General features: G+C 39.0%; 2 protein-coding genes across 5 annotated transcripts in view; one reads left to right on the forward strand and one right to left on the reverse strand.

Annotated features, from left to right (window-relative positions):
• Positions 1-7,359, reverse strand: LRRC57 (leucine rich repeat containing 57). Of its 4 annotated transcripts, none has more exons than XM_074289386.1 (6): positions 7,124-7,359; positions 6,290-6,418; positions 6,035-6,173; positions 4,494-4,762; positions 1,616-1,801; positions 1-1,065 (listed from the first exon to the last, which is right to left on the reverse strand). In XM_074289386.1, exons 2-6 carry the CDS (start codon positions 6,371-6,373, stop codon positions 1,024-1,026), a joined length of 720 nt encoding a protein of 239 aa, XP_074145487.1. In that variant the 5' UTR covers positions 6,374-6,418; positions 7,124-7,359; the 3' UTR covers positions 1-1,023. The 4 variants fall into 4 exon arrangements, with proteins under 4 accessions (XP_074145487.1, XP_074145489.1, XP_074145486.1 ...); XM_074289388.1 differs by having other exon boundaries at positions 6,290-6,413; positions 7,123-7,257; XM_074289385.1 differs by lacking the exon at positions 7,124-7,359 and adding an exon at positions 6,511-6,665.
• The window catches only part of HAUS2 (HAUS augmin like complex subunit 2), a 22,982-nt gene continuing 10,113 nt past the window's right edge, over positions 6,686-19,554 (forward strand). Inside the window, exon 1 of the mRNA XM_074289389.1 lies at positions 6,686-6,903. Within this exon, the coding sequence (XP_074145490.1) occupies positions 6,811-6,903 (93 nt within the window). The 5' untranslated portion in view covers positions 6,686-6,810. The remainder of the gene's footprint in view (positions 6,904-19,554) is intronic.

Genomic DNA, 19,554 nt, shown 5'->3' on the forward strand with positions numbered 1-19,554 from the left:
TTTTTAAAAAATTATTTATTTTTGTTATTTTTTTCCATCTTATGCACACCTTATATACATAATGGGATGTTCTGAAAATCTGTTGTAGCAATAGCTTTTGGATACGTAATTTGATTAATAAAATTATAGTACAAAAAGGGTCAAAGGTTATAACAAATTAGATATTTCTAAAGAAGCTTTAGAAAAATCTTGGATATTACAATTCTTTTCATCTTACATATTTTGCATAAGAGTACCTTCACCAGTAAGGCACCTACAATAGTAGTAATGAATTTGCTGCAGCTTGGGGCTCATCTCCTAAGTGTTAGGTTTTTTAAAACCAGCAAAGCACATTTGAGACATTTGCCACAGATCATATATTAATTTCCAAGCAGAATAAGCACTTTTTTCAAGCAGCAGAGTTTTAAATTTGAACAGAACTGATGTATTGGATTAAACAAAGCACTGAATGCTGTAATTTATCATAGCAGGCCTCTTATGAATTCATGTTCCACACAGATACAAAACGTGTTAAATACAAAGATGGATATGTAACAGTTGTAATGGCAGCTCACACACCAGAATTAAATATGGGCTTCCAAGCTGTGGTGTGGAGCTATTCTAGAGAGACAACCTCAGGGCAATTACCAGACACAATCCCCTTAAGTGTATAAAACAGCAGCTACCTACTTGTTTCTTAAAGTGAAACTAGCAACAGCTGTGAAAATATAGGCCATCATTATCCCTCAGCCTGAGGACTTGGCATTTCTTCTTCTCTAACATGCTCTCATTCTCGTTCTGGCGGTCCTCCTCCATCCCCCCTTTACCGCCTGCTTTATTTATAACAAGTCCTGAAAGGGGAGAGAAAGTTAGATGCAACATAATTTGCTCTTGGGAGACACCATTTGGTACTCAAGTGCTCATTCCTCCTTCAATCATTTCCTCACTGCAGATTTCCTTGGCAATAACCTAAGTCTTCTTTTCAGCCAGATTTCCCAACTTTTAAAATGTGTTTCTTGTGAGGTGCCTTGCTTCTGGGAAACATCATGCAAACTTCTTCTTGGTGGCTGTGAACCTCTCCATGTACTAAAAAACACCAAAATTATTTTAATGGTTAAATAAGGGACAAGCCAGTAAGATAAAAAATAAAATTGTTTTGTTTTATGTAGCATCACAGCAAGCCTAACTTTTTATTAATTTGCTGCCCTTCTGTTCCTAACATTATAGATCCAATTATTTTTAATTAGTTTATTTTTCCAAATACATGTAAAAAGTTTTTTTAACATTTATCTTTGCAAAACTTTGTGTTCCAAATTTTTCTCCTTCCCTCCTCCCCTCTCTTCTAAGATAGCAAGAAAAAAATCAGATCTAGATCCAATTTTAAAGTTCATTGATGTGGTCCAGTCAGCAAAAAAAAATACTGATATTTGAAGGATAAATTCATAGTCATCTAGGTTATTCTACAGCTCTAAGAAAAAAACTACACCTTGGCAGTAATTCCTATATGTAATATTCATATAGCTGACAACTTGAATAGGGAAAAACTTGTTCTGTTAACATCAGGTATAAGAATGTATGTGGATCAGTATCCTTCTGTAGGGAAACAAAAAAATCATTTGAATTGTTATTTACTAACCTTATCATAGCCTTCTAGTTCTCGGAGTTTCTTTATCTCAAAAAGATTGCCTTCTACTGCAAGCAGAGCAATCTGTGAATTGCTGAGGATGCTTCGTGGAAGCATGCTAAGCTCTAGACAGTTTTCTTCCATGCGCAAGACCTTGAGGCGTGGACAGCGAGATATCTGTGGTGAGATCTGAGAAATCTATCAAGCCAAGAAAGTAACAAAGTCATTATTTCCTATTTGATGTCTTGGGGAAAAATCAAACAAATCCATCACTGACTTTATCTCTTCTTGTAATTCTTTTTCTTTTCTTTTTACTGACAAAATCAAGTAGTCCACAATATCTTTTGTGGGATTGATTTTTGCTTGACTACCTATACTACTTGTGACAGGGGTTTTGGTATGCTTTTTCAATGGATGTGGGGAAGCGGGAAGGAAAGATAAAAAAAGTTTTGTTATTTGAAAAAAAAAAAAAAGTCCATTTTGGGGAAGTTGATAATCTCCATTTCTTTACCATCCTCAATCTGATTTCTAACATTTCCCCTCTACTGAAACTGCTTTCTCAAAGGTTATTGATAAATTCCTTATTGTCAAGTTCAATGATGTTTTTCTGTCCTCTTTTCTCCTAATGTTTCTATTGCATATGACACTATTTTTGATTTGTATTTAGTTACTAAATTTTTTCCCTCTGCTTCAACCTGCTCAAACATTAAGTTATTGCTGGGAATAATGTACTTTGATAAGAAATAGAAAAACAATATATAGCAATCACTATTCTCAAGGGAATAATAGCTTACCAGGGGGGATATGACCAAGATAACAAGGTAGGATGTAAGGCAGACCAAGTAAAACTATATATGAAATATTTGTAGAAAATTTGATAGAAAAAAACCCAGAGTAAATAATGCCAGAGACCACAGAAGCAATACATGTGATGGACCTTAAAGGATTTCTACAGATAAATGAGTGTGTTCTAGATATGAAGCAAAGTATAGAAACAGATGAAACTACAGTACTTTGAATTTGGGAAACAGCTAGTACTCTTATTTTTTGCTGAACAGATGGTGTTAAGGAGACATGAAAAGTAAGTTTGCAAAGGTAGACCACTGCTAGACTATGGAAGACCTTGAGTACTAGGCTAAAAAGTCTTTCCCATGGGTAACAGAAAGCCATGGAAAATTCACAAGGGTGTGAAATGATTCGACCTATGTCTTAGGAAGAAGATTTTGCAAGCTTTATGAAGGTTATATTAGGGACAGAAGAGCAATGCAGTTATTCATATAGCCCAAACTAGAGTGGTGGCCAAGATAGTAGAAAAGAGCAAATAGAAGCAAAACATGAAGCAGAGATGTAATCAACAAGATCTGTCAATTAAGTGACTCTCATCTCTCACTCTGAAAAGAGATGGTTCATTCAACCTTCAGTGGTTCACCGGAGGAAACAGAAAGTGTCTGTGAGGATAAAGATATTTGTAATACACTTTACAAATCTTAAAGCACTAGTTAGTGGAAAAGATAAGATATGAATATAGCAACAATAAGAAGTTGAATATTAGTAATAATGATAACAATAGCTAGCATTTAAAGCTAGTGATTTCAAAGGCAGCATGCTATCTACTGTGCCCCCTAGCTGCTTCTCAGTGAACAAAATCCCCAAGATCTCAACACTCAGAATGCTGCATTTATATTACCATTTCCCCTCAGAATACAAAGAGGTTGGACCATCAACTTTGAAGCAATGCTTTAAAGGAGGGAGGGGGGAAAGCATTTTTCTAGGATGCAAGGGTGAGACTACTTTGCCCCCCACTGAAGTTCCTCCAACTAAGCACTTTTTAGCTCTGTGAAAAAAAAACATTTCTGACACGAGACAAGTGCAGAGGCCATATCTTGTGTTCTCACAAAACCTATATTACATCACATACCTTAAAAATTCTCGTCCAGCTCGTTATTTAACATGAGAAAATTGAAAGTAGCAGAAGAATATAACCAGAAATTTCAACTTCCTATGCCAAACACTCCAAAATATTCACTAGAACTTTACATGATCAAATTTTTAAAATAAGCCAATTCAGAGAAAGGAATGGGATGCTGGTTTACTGGGTTTTAACATTTAATATAGGAAATGACTCTGAAAAGGAAATCAGCCAATAAGCACTTATGTATTAAGCTTCTAAATTACACCAGATACTTTGCTATGTGTAAGGAAACAACCCCTCAAGAAGCTTACATTGCACCAAAAACTTTTTTTGGGGGGGGGAAGGGAAGAGAAAAGTGGGGTTAATATATAGATATGGGCTCCTCCCAAACTGAAAATCCAACATCCTCTGCTTAATTAAGCTAATCCTTTAGTCTGTTATGACAGTGCTCAAAAAAGACTCTTAAATCCTGGCAGCTTAATAACATAAGGGATAATTTCGAATGGAGGGGATAGTGCTCTATCCACACAAACTAGCTGCCCCTGCATTGTCCTTATTAAAACTCCTAGAATGGGGACTGAATTTTTGCCTAAACTTCCACAATCCTATTAGCAGGTTCCTGGATCAAATGGGATGGGAATCTTTCAGGGTAAGAACGGGCAGATTGAGGAATCTAGCAAGATCCCTGAAAAGATGATACATCCCTTACTACCATCTCATTCAAACTTTAGAGAACAATATGAACTTAAATGGTTATTTGGATTTTTAATAAAAATCTTGAACATAGGAGTCAGTCTTGTTAACTTGATCCTAAGCTATGTGCAAATAAATGGCTCTTTGAATCAAGGGATGGATGGATGGATTCACACACACACTCTCTCTCTCTCTCCATTTTTACTTTCTTAGAGCCAGGTAAAGAGGAAAAGGGGTTATTCAAAAGTTCATAAAGTCACATGCACATCTAAGTTATCTACAGACCTGATTCTGATTGAGGTTCAGTTCAATAGCCTGTAGTTCTCCTATTGTGTCAGGTATACTTTGAATCTGGTTCTTGGAGAGATCTACCACATCCAAGTGTCGTAGGCTACAGAGCTGAGATGGTATAGCTCGAAGCCGGTTCCCAGAGAGGCTCAGGGACTTGAGGGCAGACAATTGCCCAAAGGCAGCTGGCAGCTGTGTCAGGTGATTGTTGTTAAGGTGTAGGGTCTCTAGCTTTGTCAACTTGCACAGCTCCTCTGGCAGAACAGCTAGCAAAGATAATTAGAAATAATTGAATATGATGCACAGGAGGAACAATTTCAACAGAACACCCTGCCAACAAATTTAGAACACCCCCATGCTGTGCTGTTTTCAAATACTGTATTTCCCTCTAGAAGGTCATACTGAAAATAAAGGACACAAAGGCACTAAAAGGGTAACTATTGCAGTAGCCTTCTGGTTGGTCTCCCTGCTTTCAAGTCTCTCTTTGTTCCAGTCCATCAAAGTGATCTTCCTAAAACTGACTCCCTTTTCACATGATCTACAAACCTTCTTGTTGTTCCTTGAAGGACTTCGTCTCCAGATCTCTCCCGCCCTCATCTCCACCTCCTGATATGCTTAAACCTTTTCCTAAAATCCCACGTTCTGCTTCCATTACATGCTAATATCTTCTCTCTGAAAATTCCTCAGCATTAATGATACATGTCTTGTTTATACGTAATGGTTTGTATGAATTGAGGTTTCCTTGAGAGTTGGGAATGTTTTTGCCTCTTTTTATGTCCAGGGCCTAGCATTATGTGTATGTATTTAACAAATGTTTGTTGGCTTATTTAAAGGTAATTTTATGACTTACAGAACTCCTTAGTTGTGGTGTGGCCTTCATTAATAAAAAAGTTCCAATTCTTCTAGTGCTATTTTTTCCGATTTGGCCCACCATGACATTTTTCTCCTTAAGGGTAGCTTATAGGTTCCACATATGGAAATTATAAGATTAAGTCTAATCCTTTGAAGAAGGCTGCAAGTTTATATAATGTAGGAAAATGGGGACAATATTTTTAGAAGGTTCAGCTGCATCCCCCAAATGATATGTACCACCAGCTTTTTTCTGATAAGCTCCCCAAACAATATTTTGCCTAGAGCTCTGACAGGTCAATCAGCTAGGAGAAGTGACACCAAAAACCAGAGTATTAAGAACTGCACTTTCAAGAGGGTCTTTAGAGCACACCATTGACTTTAACTGATTTCCACTGACAGAACCTGTCTCTATGCTCTCCGTACTGGGTAACTGTCTATAACCAAATCTATTTCTTCCCCACGGCTTGCAGTAACGCTTCCCATGCACTTATCAGCACACTCATTGCAGGCTTTCTCCCCCGGGGTTCAGGGCTACACTTCGGGACTAGAGCACTGAGAGTTCGCTCTCTCCCGGGGGCTGTAACAAACATCTCTCACGCCTAGGCCCGCCGGGTCTCTTTTCAGCCACAGTCGGTCAGGCCGGGAAAGACAGCGGGAGGCCCGAGGTCCTCTGCGCCCCCACTCACTCAGTTTGTTGCGGTTCAAAGACAGGCTCTTGAGCAGCGAGAACTTGCCGATGAGGGCGGGCGGGAGGTGCTCGATCTTGTTATTGGACAGGTCAATGGTCCGGAGGTTGCTGGTCAGCCGCTGCAGATCCTCGGGAAACTGGAGAAAGGGAGTGGTCGCAGCGCGGGCCGGCCCAGCCCAGCCTCCCGCTTCCCCGCCGCCTCCCGGAGCCGGCCGGGTTCCATCCCCCGCCCCAGGTTCGGTCTCGATCTCACCTCCGTCAGACCGCGGTCCTTGAGCTGAAACACGCCCGTTTTCTGCGCCGTTTCCAGGTGGGCGCGGAGGGCGCTGTTCCCCATCCTGCAAGTACAGCAGCCGGCCCGCCGGCCCCGGTCTTACTCACCCTGCAGGAGAAGTCGCCACGGTTAGCACCAGCCGCAGGAGGCATCGGCAGTTTCCCTTTTAGAGTCCACCCCGCCCGCCCGATAAGTCCTACCGCCCTCCTGGCTGCCCGCAAGTCCGCGGCTGTCGCAACCTCCACTGTCAAGCGTCCCACGGTGCCGGACGATCTCCGGGCCGGCCACTCAGGCCTCGGCCGGGTGACGCCCGGGACCCCGCCCCAGGGCGGGAGGCTGTACTCCGGCCCGCGCCGGGAACGCCCTGTGATGTCATTGGCACGCGCCTGCGTAGCCAACCGAGGCAGCCGTCGTGCCCGCGTGCGCGCAATAACCCACTCGGAGGCTGAGCCTCGTTTAGGTCCGGCCCCCCCAGCAGGGAAAGCTAGCTAACGGGAGGCATGGCGGCTGCAAACCCTTGGGTCCCGGAGACCGCCCCAACCGCCGCGGGGCAGCTCTTAACCGAATACTTAGCCTCGGGAATCGTCACTCAGGTGAGTGGGTAACCACAATGGTAATGAAAAATAACTGCCCGATGGTTATGGTGACCGGGCGGGAGAGCCCGGAGAAAACGTCCGAGACGGGCCGGGAGGGAAACGGAGGAGTCCGTGGAGAGGGCGCTTATGTAAGTCAGCAGAGTGGGCTGTTGTGGAAAAAGCGTCGCCACGGGAGTCCCGGGAGCTGGGTTCCAATCCCACCTCTACCACGTCCTACCTGGGCGACGTTGGCAAAGTCGCTAAACCTCTCCGAGCCTCAGTTTCCTCCTCTGTAAAACGTGAAGGGGCTCTACTAGATGACCTCTAAGGCCCCTTCCTGCGATCCCAGGGACAAGTCTCTGCGGGCTGGTGAGGTGGGCGATTCTCCTGGAGAGGAAGGATTGTCTCCGGCAAAGTCCCTGCAGGAAGAATCTTCCCCCGTGAGTCCCTGCAGGGAGGAGGGAAAAGAAGGGCACCTGAGCTTCCCAATGGCTTTTTAGTCAGGGACGCAGCTCCGACGTCACAATTTTCTCTGCCTCGCCATAGGCGGATAAGGGAAGGAAGGCACTGCCCTCTCTTCGAAAACAACTACTGGCTGTGTTTTATTTATGAAGTGTTTACTGTGCGTTCTAAGTGTTGGGAGGAGGGGGAAAGGTTCTTACAGAAAGGCCTCTGCAGCCCCCGCCCACCGGGGGCTTCCAACCGGGGAGATCGCGTATAAGCTTGTACGTAACTAGGAACGTACTTGTCTCAGGCAGAGTCGGTGAGAAGTAATTCTAAGAGAGGAAGGTAATTAAATTTGGGAGGACTGGGAAAAGCTGCTTGCAGAAATTGGCATCTGAGCATTTCATCTTCTGGATGGAAGGAGGGAATTTAATATGGTGAAGAGGATGAGCAGTGCAAGGTTGAGGACCAGTATAATGATGAGACCTGAGATGGAGTTCATGCTGGGTGTACCAGTGAGTTGAGAGAATACAAAAAAGGGAAGAAATAACAGAAAGAAAAGGAAAAAATGACTCTGCTTTCGAAGAATTTATATCTTAATAGAAATCATTGGATTGGGAGGAAATAGGCTATGGGTTGGGGAGTGGTTTGAGAGGTATGTGCCTAAAGTAATGAAAGGGGGGAAAGAATGGTATGAAAGAAGAAAAGAATACAGGATCGAAAAGGAGAGCGCACGTGGCCGTGCGTCACCTGCTTTCTCTGGGTCTTAAATTTACTTATCTGAAAACGAGAGATGAGATAATCTGTAGTTTCCCTTATAGATTTAACGTTTTGTGATTCTGTGAATTAAAAAATGTACAGAAGAGATGAGGGAAGAATGATTCAATTTGAAAGAGACACAGAATTAAGTGGAGAGGCTCTGAATGTGATGTCTACATAGTATCAATGTTCATTTAAAATTAAGTGCCTACTGTATGCCGGGCGCTGTGCTAATCCGTGAAGATGCAAAATGGATTATAATGGAGATCTATCATTTCCTTTGCTCTGAAAATGTCTTATAAAATCTTAAAGGACTTCAAATATTGCCTAGGTCCCAGCTTCTTCAACTGTAGGCTTCAATTATTATCAGTGAATGCTTGATGTGTATGTTTATGTATCTACATGCCCAGGGTCATGTAAAAATTTTTCTGGTGAAAAGGGGTCTTGAGTGGAAAAGTTCAAGAAGCCCTGACCTAGATCAACCTCCCATCTAAATTGATAGAATCTTTCTTAGAGTATCACTTACAAATAGGGAGGCAACATGATACAGAACTGAAGAAAATCAGAAGACCTCCATCTGTCTGGACTGTTGTACTAACTAGCCATGTGATTTCACTTTTCTGGACCTCCATTTCTGCAAATATAAAATGAGAACATTGGACCAGATGACCTTTAATATCCCTTCCAGAATATCATATTCTGCTATCCTGGTCATTTAGTCTCTGTGTATATATAAGGTCCTAGATTGGGGGGGGGGGGAGTTGGTTGTCAGAAAAAGCTTGTAAGATTACTCTCTTGAGGCAAGAAGGGAAGAGCACTGATGGGGATCAGCCTAGCCTTCCAGTCCCAATCTCTGTGAAGTTCTTGGGTACCCTACTTTATTGTATCCAATCAAAATCCAAGCTATGATGTCAAACTCTAGAGATTAAATTTCCCCTATAAATCTGCCCATGGTGTACTTCATCTCTGCTGAATCCCTTTTGGATTAGCCAGGCATGGCAGTCTGCTTGTACTTCTTCTGTTAGTAGTATTTTTCTTTGTATCCCCTTCCCCATGACTCATGACGTCTTTCTCCTTATAATAGCTACCTAAGTCTTTTAGGGTGCTATATCCGTTTTAGGTTTTAGCCTGCCAGTCAATGGCATACTTCTCTTTCATGGTGTATTCCTTTTTCCTGGTTAATTGTAAGTTCCCCTGGAGAACTTGTCTTTTCCTATGTTAATTGTTAAAACCACTTTCTTTGCTAACTATATGCCCTCCCAAATCTATTTTATATTTACCACTCCGGGTGTATGTCTTCATTTTGTTTGTAACCTCTTCTTATAAATAAGTGTACCTTGTGATGAGGAGAAAGTCCTTGTGAATTCTTCACATGTGAATTACTATAGAAGCTCATCATTTGGTGTCAAACCTCATCATTTGGTGTGACTACCTCAATCTTATCATACACATCTACTAACATTCAAAGTCACCTCTATGTGCTACTTTTATACATAGTAATAGCTAATATGTAGTGATTGTGCTGTGAGGGAAAGGAAGGCAGTGATTTAGAGGGCTTTATGAAAAGAACCTTTTATTCTGTCTCAAGTTTAAACAGAAAGTTTTTTTTTTTTTTTTTTTATTAGATAAGAAGAAATTGGGGCAGCTAGGTGGGGCAGTGGAAGGAGCACCAGCCTTGAATTCAGGAGGACCTGAGTTCAAATCTGGTCTCAGACACTTAGCCCTTCCTAGCTGTGTGACCCTGGGCAAGTCACTTAACCCCAGCCTCAGGAAAAAGGAAAAAAGAAAAAAAAAAAAAGAAATTAAGAAAAGTTTTTTTCAATTTTAAAAATAGGAGAATTTCTACACTGCTTCAAAACTTACCCTTTTGGAGTTATCAGAATAAATTTAATCATTTCTCATTCATTGTTGTACCAAATTAAGCTGTTTTTTGAGGGTAAGCATTTTCTTTCTCCCCAATTCCTAGACATTGTAATATGAACAAAATTATCAAATCATTTCCATCTTTTGTATTGAGAGACAGATTGCATGAATAAGAATATTCCATGGGAATAAAATGCTAAAACTAAAAGGATGTGAGAAAGTTTTAGAAAGGGAATAATGTAGGTAGGTGGCACTGAGTACGTTTTGACTGTTTCATAATTCTGCCTAAGCAGTAGGTGTCTCCTATTTCTCCTTGGTCTGATTTTGTGCTTTTTGTTTCAGAATCATTATTTTGTATTGCAATTGATACATCTATTATTTCAGAGGTGTCTGCTGGACTAGCTTCATTTTCCTTTTTTTCTCCAAGTATACATAATAGATTTTTTATTTATTATATAAAATCTTAAGTGAGTCTAAAATTTGAGACTTTTTGTCCTTAAATTACTGGTTTTGTTCTCATAACCTACTTCATCCAATGCTATTCTTCAATACTGAATTCTTTATTGAAACCTATCTGCCATAATTTTATTTATTCAGTTTTTTTACAGTACACATTTACAAGTCCAGGCCTACTCATGTACTGGCACCAGTCACTTATTAGTTTCATATTCCAGTCCTGCTTTTAAGGAGGTGTAGATAAGCAGGAACTTACTGGTTATATATCTTCTCCTTCAGTCCCTGAAAATCTAAATTTGGGGATGTACAACAGATTTAGTTACAGGATTTAGTTATGGAAGTGACTGTCAGGACAGCTTTTTAGCTCTTTTATTTTAGAGAGGCAACAAGCTATCTAGTGGAAAAGATACTTCCCTGTAATTCCAGTTCTGGTGGCTCCTTATTTAGCTGTGACCTTTGTTTTCTCTGAATCATTTTTCTTATCTGAAAAGTGAAGAGATTGCATTAGATGATCTCTTTCTCAAGTATCTTCTAGTTCTTAACATTTTATACTTGGTAGAGAATAGCTATTTTTCAAAAGCAACAAGGCTTAGCTGTCCTGTGTAGAAAATATAATTTTATGATTGTTGTGGTGGACAGAAGTCTAAGCACTATGGGAAAGGACTGCAAAAGGAACATAATTAAAGACCTACTTCTTGCTTTTAAGCTTGGTAGAAAGATCTGATAGAAAAGATGACCTGAGTATGGCTAAGAAAACATAAATTCCCTTAGCGTCAGTTGCACACACTCTCCATCTTTTGCCTGCTGACTTTCTCCTCTTCACCATCTGGACCAATGTTTCTCACACTAGATCTGAGATTTAGATTTTTTTATTCCAGTCCTGCACAATCTCAGTCTCTGAGGAAGTTTCTCTGCTCATTTAACTCCTGCCCCTGTGCCTGACCTAGGTGATTATTGTTGACCTAGTGCTAGTGTGAATTGTCTCTGCAGCCCTCTCCCTCCACTTAGATAATAAACTCATTGAGAATAGAGACTTCGTTTTTAAAATTTGTATCCCTGCAATTTAGCGCAGTGTCTGGCACATAGGAGGCATTTAATACATGTTTATTGAGCATGACTAAAATGACTTAGTGGGATGGATAGAATAGTCACATGGGTAGATTTTAGTGCTCTGTGCTTCTTTTTTTGAGTCAATAAAATCTATTTGTCGGAGTTGGACTAGTTGACCTCTTGAGTTCCCTTTCGATTCTCATATGCTGTTCCAAGCCAAATATTCATTGCTGTCCTTGATCACATAAGAAAAAAATTAGAAAAGCCTTCTGGTCCAGGAGCTAACCCCTTTTGTGGCAAACTTATTCGAGGAGAGGAATGAGAGGATGACTGATAGGGCAGGAATAAATGCATTGCAATCTGCATTGTTAGAGGAAATACCCAAATCAGTAAGCTCATTTAAGTATTTGAGCATTGTACATTCTTTAGACACACACGTGCACACACAGAGCTTCAGGAAGACTGAACTTGCTGTGCTAATGCTCAAGCCATATTGGAATGCATTGAACTCAAGAATGAGCTCCCAGGAATATAATAATTTAGAAAGATACAGCGATATCTTATGGGTATCAAAGATTTGAGTGTATTTGCAAAGCCACAGGGCTCTAAGTATGGGATCACTAAATTCTTTAGTTAAGAAAACAAGGCAAGAATGACTAGAATGAGAAATGAAAGGAATGAATAGAAAAACAGAATTGGCTAGCCTTCAGTTCAACCCAATTCATATCTTTACAATTTGATCTAGGATAAATGGTTTCTTTGAATCTCAGGAGTTATCTCACAACTGAATGAAATTCTCCTTTAAAACAGCTTTGAATATCTAAAGTGATAAAGAATTCACCACCTCCCAGGACATCTTAATTTTACACTGTTCTAGTTGTCAATGAATCTTTTCCTCCTGTTGCCTTTTATTTTGCACTCATTGGTCCTAATTCTGTTCTCTGAGGCTTAGCAGAGTAAGGCTAATACTCTGCCATTGTCAGCCTTTTTCAGTGTTTTAAGAGTTAAGTTGTATCCATGGGTTTATTCCTCCCAAGAAAGAAGACATGTATACTTGGGAACATACTTGAACTGAGCTTGAGGAGAGGGCATAAGCAGTAGGGTATTAAGTAAATCACAAGCTCTGTGTGTGCGTGTGTGTGTGTGTGTGTGTGTGTGTGTGTGTGTGTGTTTGTGTAATATAGTGATCTGATTAAGTTGTCAAGACAAAAAACCCAGGTCAAGAGATAGCAGTAAATGCATAGTGGTCTTATCAGATTATCTCTGAGCTGGGCTATTTTTCAGTAGGTGTAAGTGGCCTATATTAGATTTGGCCACTGAGCTAGAGATCAACATGAGCCAGTCTGAGTTGGTTCTATGGCATATCAGAGGAAGTTGCAGATTCAGGATGCCAATATTGCAAGGAATTTCTGATGTGCCCAATTTAAGGAAAGCTCAGTTTGATGCCTCCTGATTCCCAGGTCAGTCTGGCTGCCTCTGCATAGTGGGGAGCTTAAGCAAATCAAATCAACGTGGTTAGTAAAAACCATTAACTGTCTCAGTTTCACATCAATGTAATCCACAAGCATTTTTTCCCCCAAAATTCAAACCTAAATTTTTTTCTTTGCAGATCCTACTGGTTCTGGGTCCAAACAGAACAAGTTTTATCTCTCTGCCATATGATAGCCCTTCACACATTTGAAGATAATATGTTTCCCCAGGTATTCTTCTGTGTAGACTAAATATGTCCAGTTCCTTGAACTATTTCTTTTATGTCATGGATTCAGGGTCTTTCATCATCTTTGTTGCCCCTTTGTGGAGACTCTTTAAATCATTGTTCCCAGAAGTGAGCATAATGCTGTAGTCTAGATGAGGTCTAATGAGTACAATGGGACTATTCCATATTTCTGTATCCCACTTTCTGTAGCTCACGATGTCATTGGTTTTGTTATTTGACTTCCCTGTTACTTTCTACCTAATTTGGCAGTTAATATACATTTATCAAGGACCTGTAACTTACTATTACATTGTGCTACTTAGGTGTTGGGGATACAAAGGAAGGTTAAAAAAAAAAATTGAATTTTCAATCTGCTAAAATCCTGAGATATTTTTTAGAATAGCTGCTATATAACCATACCTTCTTCATCACATCTTAAATTTGTGAAATTGATTTTTTTTATCCAAGAGTAAGACTTTTGCCTTTATCTCTATTAGCTTTCATCTTCTTATATTTTTAATCCCAATCTTTAATTTTTCTAGAAAACTTTGAATCCTGACCATCATGTACTATGTTACTATCCTTCTCATCTTTATGTCACCTGAAAATATGATGGGTTTATATAATTTCTGACTTTATCCACATCATTGATAAAAATGATACAACAGCACAGAGCCTAGCATGAATCCATTGAGGATATTCCCCTAGACATCTTCTGCTACATTGATACTAAAACATTAGTAATTAGTATTTTATTTCAGCCATTCAATGAGTTTTGTATCTATAAGTTAGTATTATCACCTAATTCATGTCAATCCATCTTGTTTGTATTAATGCCTAATTCAAACATCTCCCATCTTGTCTACAGTATAATATGATATACTTTATTAGAAGCTTTGTTAAAATCCTAGTAAACTATATCTATAGGATTGCCCAGCTCTACTGGGCTAGTAATCTTATCAAAAAAATAAAAAAATAAAAAAAAGGAAAGGAAATGGGACTGGTTTAGCATGACATGGTTTTTTTGTTTTAATTTATTTTTACATTTTTATTTTATTCCAAATTCTCTTCTTCCAATCCTTTTCCCACTCTTTGAAAAGAAAAAAATGTAATATGTAATATGAAGTAACATGATTGTTCTTGATGAAGCCATGATGATTTCTTTGTAATCACCCTTGCCCTTTCTAAATGGTTGACAATCACTGCTTCAAATATGTTGTTATAGAATTTTCCCAGGAATTTCAGCCAAATTATCTGACTCAACTAGTTTTAATTTTTAGACTTTGTTCTCTTGCTTTTTTTGAAAATTAAAATATATGCCCTTTAGCCTTTTTTTTGTAGTGGCAAGAAATTGGAAACTGAGTGGATGCTTATCAGTTGGAGAATAGCTGAATAAGTTAAGGTATATGAATGTTATGGAATATTACTGTTCTGTAAGAAACGGTCAGCAGGATGATTTCAGAGAGGCTTGGAGAGACTTACATGAACTGATGCTAAGTGAAATGAGCAAAACCAGGAGATCATTGTACACAGCAACAGCAAGATTACATGATGATCAGTTCTGATGGATGTGTCTCTTCTCAACAGTGAGACTATTCAGGCCAATTCCAATGATCTGGTGATGAAGAGAGTCATCTGTACCCAGAGAGGACTGGGAACTGAATGTGGATCATAACATAGTATTTTCACTTCTTTTGTTGTTTTTTGCTTGGATTTTATTTCTCATTTTTTTTTTTTCTTTTTGATCTGATTTTTCTTGTGTGGCAAGATAATTGTATAAATTTGTATGCCTATATAGGATTTTCATATATTTTTTATCATGTTTAATATATATTGGATTAGTTGTCATTTAGGGGATGTAGAGAGAAAAATTGGAACACAAGGTTTTGAAAGGGGGTCAATGGTGAAAAATTATCCATGCATATGTTTTGAAAATAAAAAGCTTCAATTAAAAAAAAAAGATATTTGCCCTTTTCCAATCTCATCTTTTTCAGATTTTACATGTATCATTGATACACAATGATTACATCTGCCGGATCTTTCAGGACTCAAGGAAGTAATTCATCTGAGCCAGGGCACTTGAATTCATCAAGAGCAACTAGGTTTTCTCTTATTGTCTCCTTAATTATGAATCAACTTTTTGTTCTTTTATTTTAGTGTAAAAATCATTCAGCTTTGTAGCTATAACAGAAACAAAATAAAGAGTTAAACAGCTCTTCTCAGCTTTCTCTCATTCTGTTGCCTGTTCTTAGCTCATTTCTCCCAGTTAAAGATTCTATACCTTCTTTGACAACCTCCATTTCCTCTCAATTTAGCTAAACAAGAGAACCCCCTCCCAAATAAACCCTACCCCTTTTTTGTCTTTTGCTTCCCTCACCATTCTGAATTTTAGCATTCCTGACACTTTTTATAAGACCCTGCTATGTACTTATCTATTTTCTGTTACCTGAAAAGTATTTTCTCTTGCTAGTATTTTCTCTACTTATCTTTTAAAAATCTAAGTTAGTTGGAGTTCCTATGTATCAACATTGACTTTCTTAGATAAATCCCATTTTTCTTGTTCATTGGAATTGTTTACCTTTCTAATCTAAAAAATTCATTTTTTAGCATCTTCTAACCAATTTCTCTTGAATCATTTTAATCCAAGGAATCTTGCCTATCTTTTCTCTGTATCTCTGAAATCTGCTTTTCTAAAATCTGGAGGACATCTTCATGCCCAAAATTTTATCTTTCTTGCAAACTAGACTGGAGTAGTCACTTTACCCCCAGGTTCCTATGAGTTCCACCTTACTAGTCAGTTCCTTTCTTTTAGTGAGAATCATATCTAGAATAAACTTGTTTTGAAAAAGAAGTTATCACTAAAACAAGTCAAAAGGCTCCTCCATTTTTGGCAAAAAAATTGAGGTCTCTTTGCCAGGCCTGTGAGGTTTCCCAAATTCCTCATTTATGTCCTCTTTCTTTCCAGGTATTCTATAGGTCTAATAACAGTCATTTCTATTTCTCTCTTCATTCTTGTAATCATTGTTTTATTTGTATTTCCTGTTTCTATTTGCCTCGTTTTGTGTCCATTGCTATGTCTTTAACCAATACTTAACATGGCATATTCTTAGTGTCCCCTTTGCCCTATTCTGCTCACATCCCAGCTTGTCAGTATTTTCCAATGGATTTACAATTTTCAGTGTTGATAATTTCCTTTCTGTAATGGTGTAGATCAAAAGCCATACTAATCATATAATCCATTGTGACTTATACCCTTTTTTTCCATAAATAAACTACCAGACTTTCCACTCTAAATACCTGGGAATTTCTTCTAAGTCCCTTAACATTGCTTGAATATTGATCCTGCCTTTAGACTTTCTACCAGTTATCCTGTACTCTATGACTGGCCTGCTTCTTTGTCCAGTCCAGAGTCTCTCAAATGATAAACTTTATACTGCTTTTTCTGTGCAATTCTACATAACATAATACACAGCACTTCATTCACACTGCCTTGTTCCTCTCCATTGTCCTTTGGTGACCTAAATTTTTAATTCTTCAAATACTCTAATATGTCTTGAATTGTAGCCATATAGTTTCACTGAACAAATCCTGTTATTTTATAAAGATGGACCTTTACTAGCTTGAGGTCATTAAGAGTACAAATGTAGTCAAACCAGATTTCCTCCTCCAGCTTTCTCAATCAATTTCCCTTTTAAACTGTGGCATCTAGAAGTGATCTGCCAAGGACAAATTACAGTAGGATTGTCACATCCTTACTTTGGACACTAATGCTTCTCTTTGTAATGCATGCCAAGGTTAAGTTTGCTTTTGTCTACACCACAAAATTGACATTATTTGAAGAAGTCTTGGCCACGAGGCCAAGTGAACTCCCCCCCCCCCATACCTCATTAATTAGACACATATATAGGAAGTCTGACCCTTGAGTACAGAGTTTCCAGGGGCTTGAGCTCCTTCCTTCTTTCCTTTGAGAAAATACTACTGGACTCCATTAAATGAGCTAATCCTGTCTCTCCTCCCTCCACCTCCTTCTCATGTCTATCCCCTACCCAGAATTTTACATTTTAGAAGCCAAATATCTAATCCCAGATTTTAATGCCTATTTAATTTTTTATTTGAGGCAGAGATAATGAGTTTCACATAACATAAATTCTGATATTTATATAAATCCTAAATTTATATATTAGTCTTTTTTTAAAAACACATCAGGGGAACTTATTGTTTAATAGGATCCTTTATTGACTTTCACTAAGAATCCTTTTCTTAGTGTCTATGAGACATGGTGATTCCTTTTAGCACTGGTAAATCTGGGCTTTCATTTGTATTTTATCAGGTTTGATTACAAATAGAACTCCTTTTCTTTTTAACTTTTTAAATCCGTAAAGCAATCTGACCCTAGTGCCTAGGGAGGGGATAGGTTGCTGTGTAAGGTTAAAATCTTGGCTCTACTACCAGCAATCTTAGATGAGGCAAACTCTGTTCCTCTAAAAATGAGGATCTTTTCTAGCTCTAACGTGTATAAACCTGTTATTTCAGCCAGGCTGTATAGGAAAATTGAAACTGAGGCGAGGACAGTAAAGATAACTTCTACTTTGCTATATGGGGAACTATGTAATGGTCAGTGGGACTGGCTTCATGAAAGGAGTCAGGGCAGATAATTTTCTTCTGAGTCACTATGGTATAGAGAAAAGAATATCATTAAAGAGTGTTAGGTTCTAATTTCACTGTCAGTATGACTTCAGAGAGATCATTTATCTTTTTTGGTCAGTTTCCTGCTACACCCCTATGGACTACTCTAACCTGGTAGCTCCCCTTTGAGCTACTCTTAATGCCCGTCCATCTACGGCACGGCTAGGCCACACTTACCCATCTTCAGGCACCAACCCGGATCCCATAGAGACAGACCACCAGAAGGTAGGGGTGAAGTGAAAGAGAACTTTATTCTGAGATAGCACATATTTATACTCCACTGATTATATGGGGAAAGGGGCAAGTCCTCTAGGAACCTGGCATAATGGGATTGGCCTGAGAAGAAGGAGGGAGGCGTGCTAGGCCTTGAGAGCATTAAGGAGGGAGGTGTGGTTCCTGGAATCAGACACGGCCTCTTGGGGCTATGCCCCACCTCCATGTAGGACTCGCCTGTGCCTCAGAATCTCATCCCTCAGGTCCTCCCACATCCCTGGAACTGCATTCCTTGCTTCTAGAGGCTTTTTAACCCTTACAGTTTCCCAATCTTTTGAAATTTGCATTTAGATTGGATGATCCCTAACATCTCTATCAGTTCTAAACATCTGTAATTCTGTTGTATGTTCTACATGCTTACACAATACATATTCAGTTCTTTTGCCTAATAACTATCTTGTTTTCCAATAGACTGTAAGTCTAAATGAAGGAACCATATATTCTATCTTTTTTAATCATTTACTCCATGTTACACTTATCTGCTATACTTGGCACAGGTAGATTTTGTGGCAAACTGCTGTTTAGTATGATTTAGGCTGTTTAGGAGTATCTCCTTGCTCTCAAAAACCACCTTTCTTACCTGTTCCTTTGGTGCCTGAAATTCCATTAACAGAGGGCAAAGCCCCATTAAATGAATTAAAGACAAAGTTCTAAACTCTTTCTCACCTCTTCATTCCTCAAAACCCCTCTACATCTTCATCTGTCCTCTCTTTTTTGTTCTATGTTTGTTGTTTTTGAGGAACCAGGTTTTTTTTTACCCTTTTTCTCAAAGTTAACCTCTTATTTTTTTAAATTTAAGTTTTTTTGTTTTTATATATTATCACAATTTATTCTATATCCATCTCCCTTCCCAAAGAGCTATCCCAAGTAGCAGTATATTTTAAAGAGCAAAAAAAGAAAAAAAGGAGGTAAAAATAAACATAACTCAGTGAAAAGCTGTGCATGTATAACAATTGTGGACCTTCCACCTCTACAAAAGGTTAGGTTGGGAGTATCTTATCTATCTTCTTTCAGACCTGCTTGTTTTTTATAATTAAAAAAAAAAACACATTCACTTTGACTTTTTAAGTGATTTCTTTTTTATTATATTGTTATTGCATGTATTGTTTTATTGGATTTGCTTATTTTATTCTGCAAAAGTTTGTATGTATAGATAGTTATGATGGGGGTTGAGATCCCTTTAAGAATCCTTTCTAATTGCCCAACCCATGGCTGACCTTGATTGACAAATCCTGGTCAAAGGCACCCTTTGAATATCAGGACCCACCCCACTATCAGCTCAGCTTCCCCCAGCCCTCACCTGATCTGAGCTAACAGAAAAGCCCACCACGAACTGGGGACTGCCCACAATCTTTTGGGTGTAAAAGAGGTGAGCTGGAACTCCCTCTTCGCTGGAGCCCTCCCAGCCAACACATGGTATCCTTCCAGCCATGTAAAGGTTC

Source organism: Sminthopsis crassicaudata, chromosome 2 (assembly GCF_048593235.1).
Source record: "Sminthopsis crassicaudata isolate SCR6 chromosome 2, ASM4859323v1, whole genome shotgun sequence".
NCBI lineage: Eukaryota > Metazoa > Chordata > Mammalia > Dasyuromorphia > Dasyuridae > Sminthopsis > Sminthopsis crassicaudata.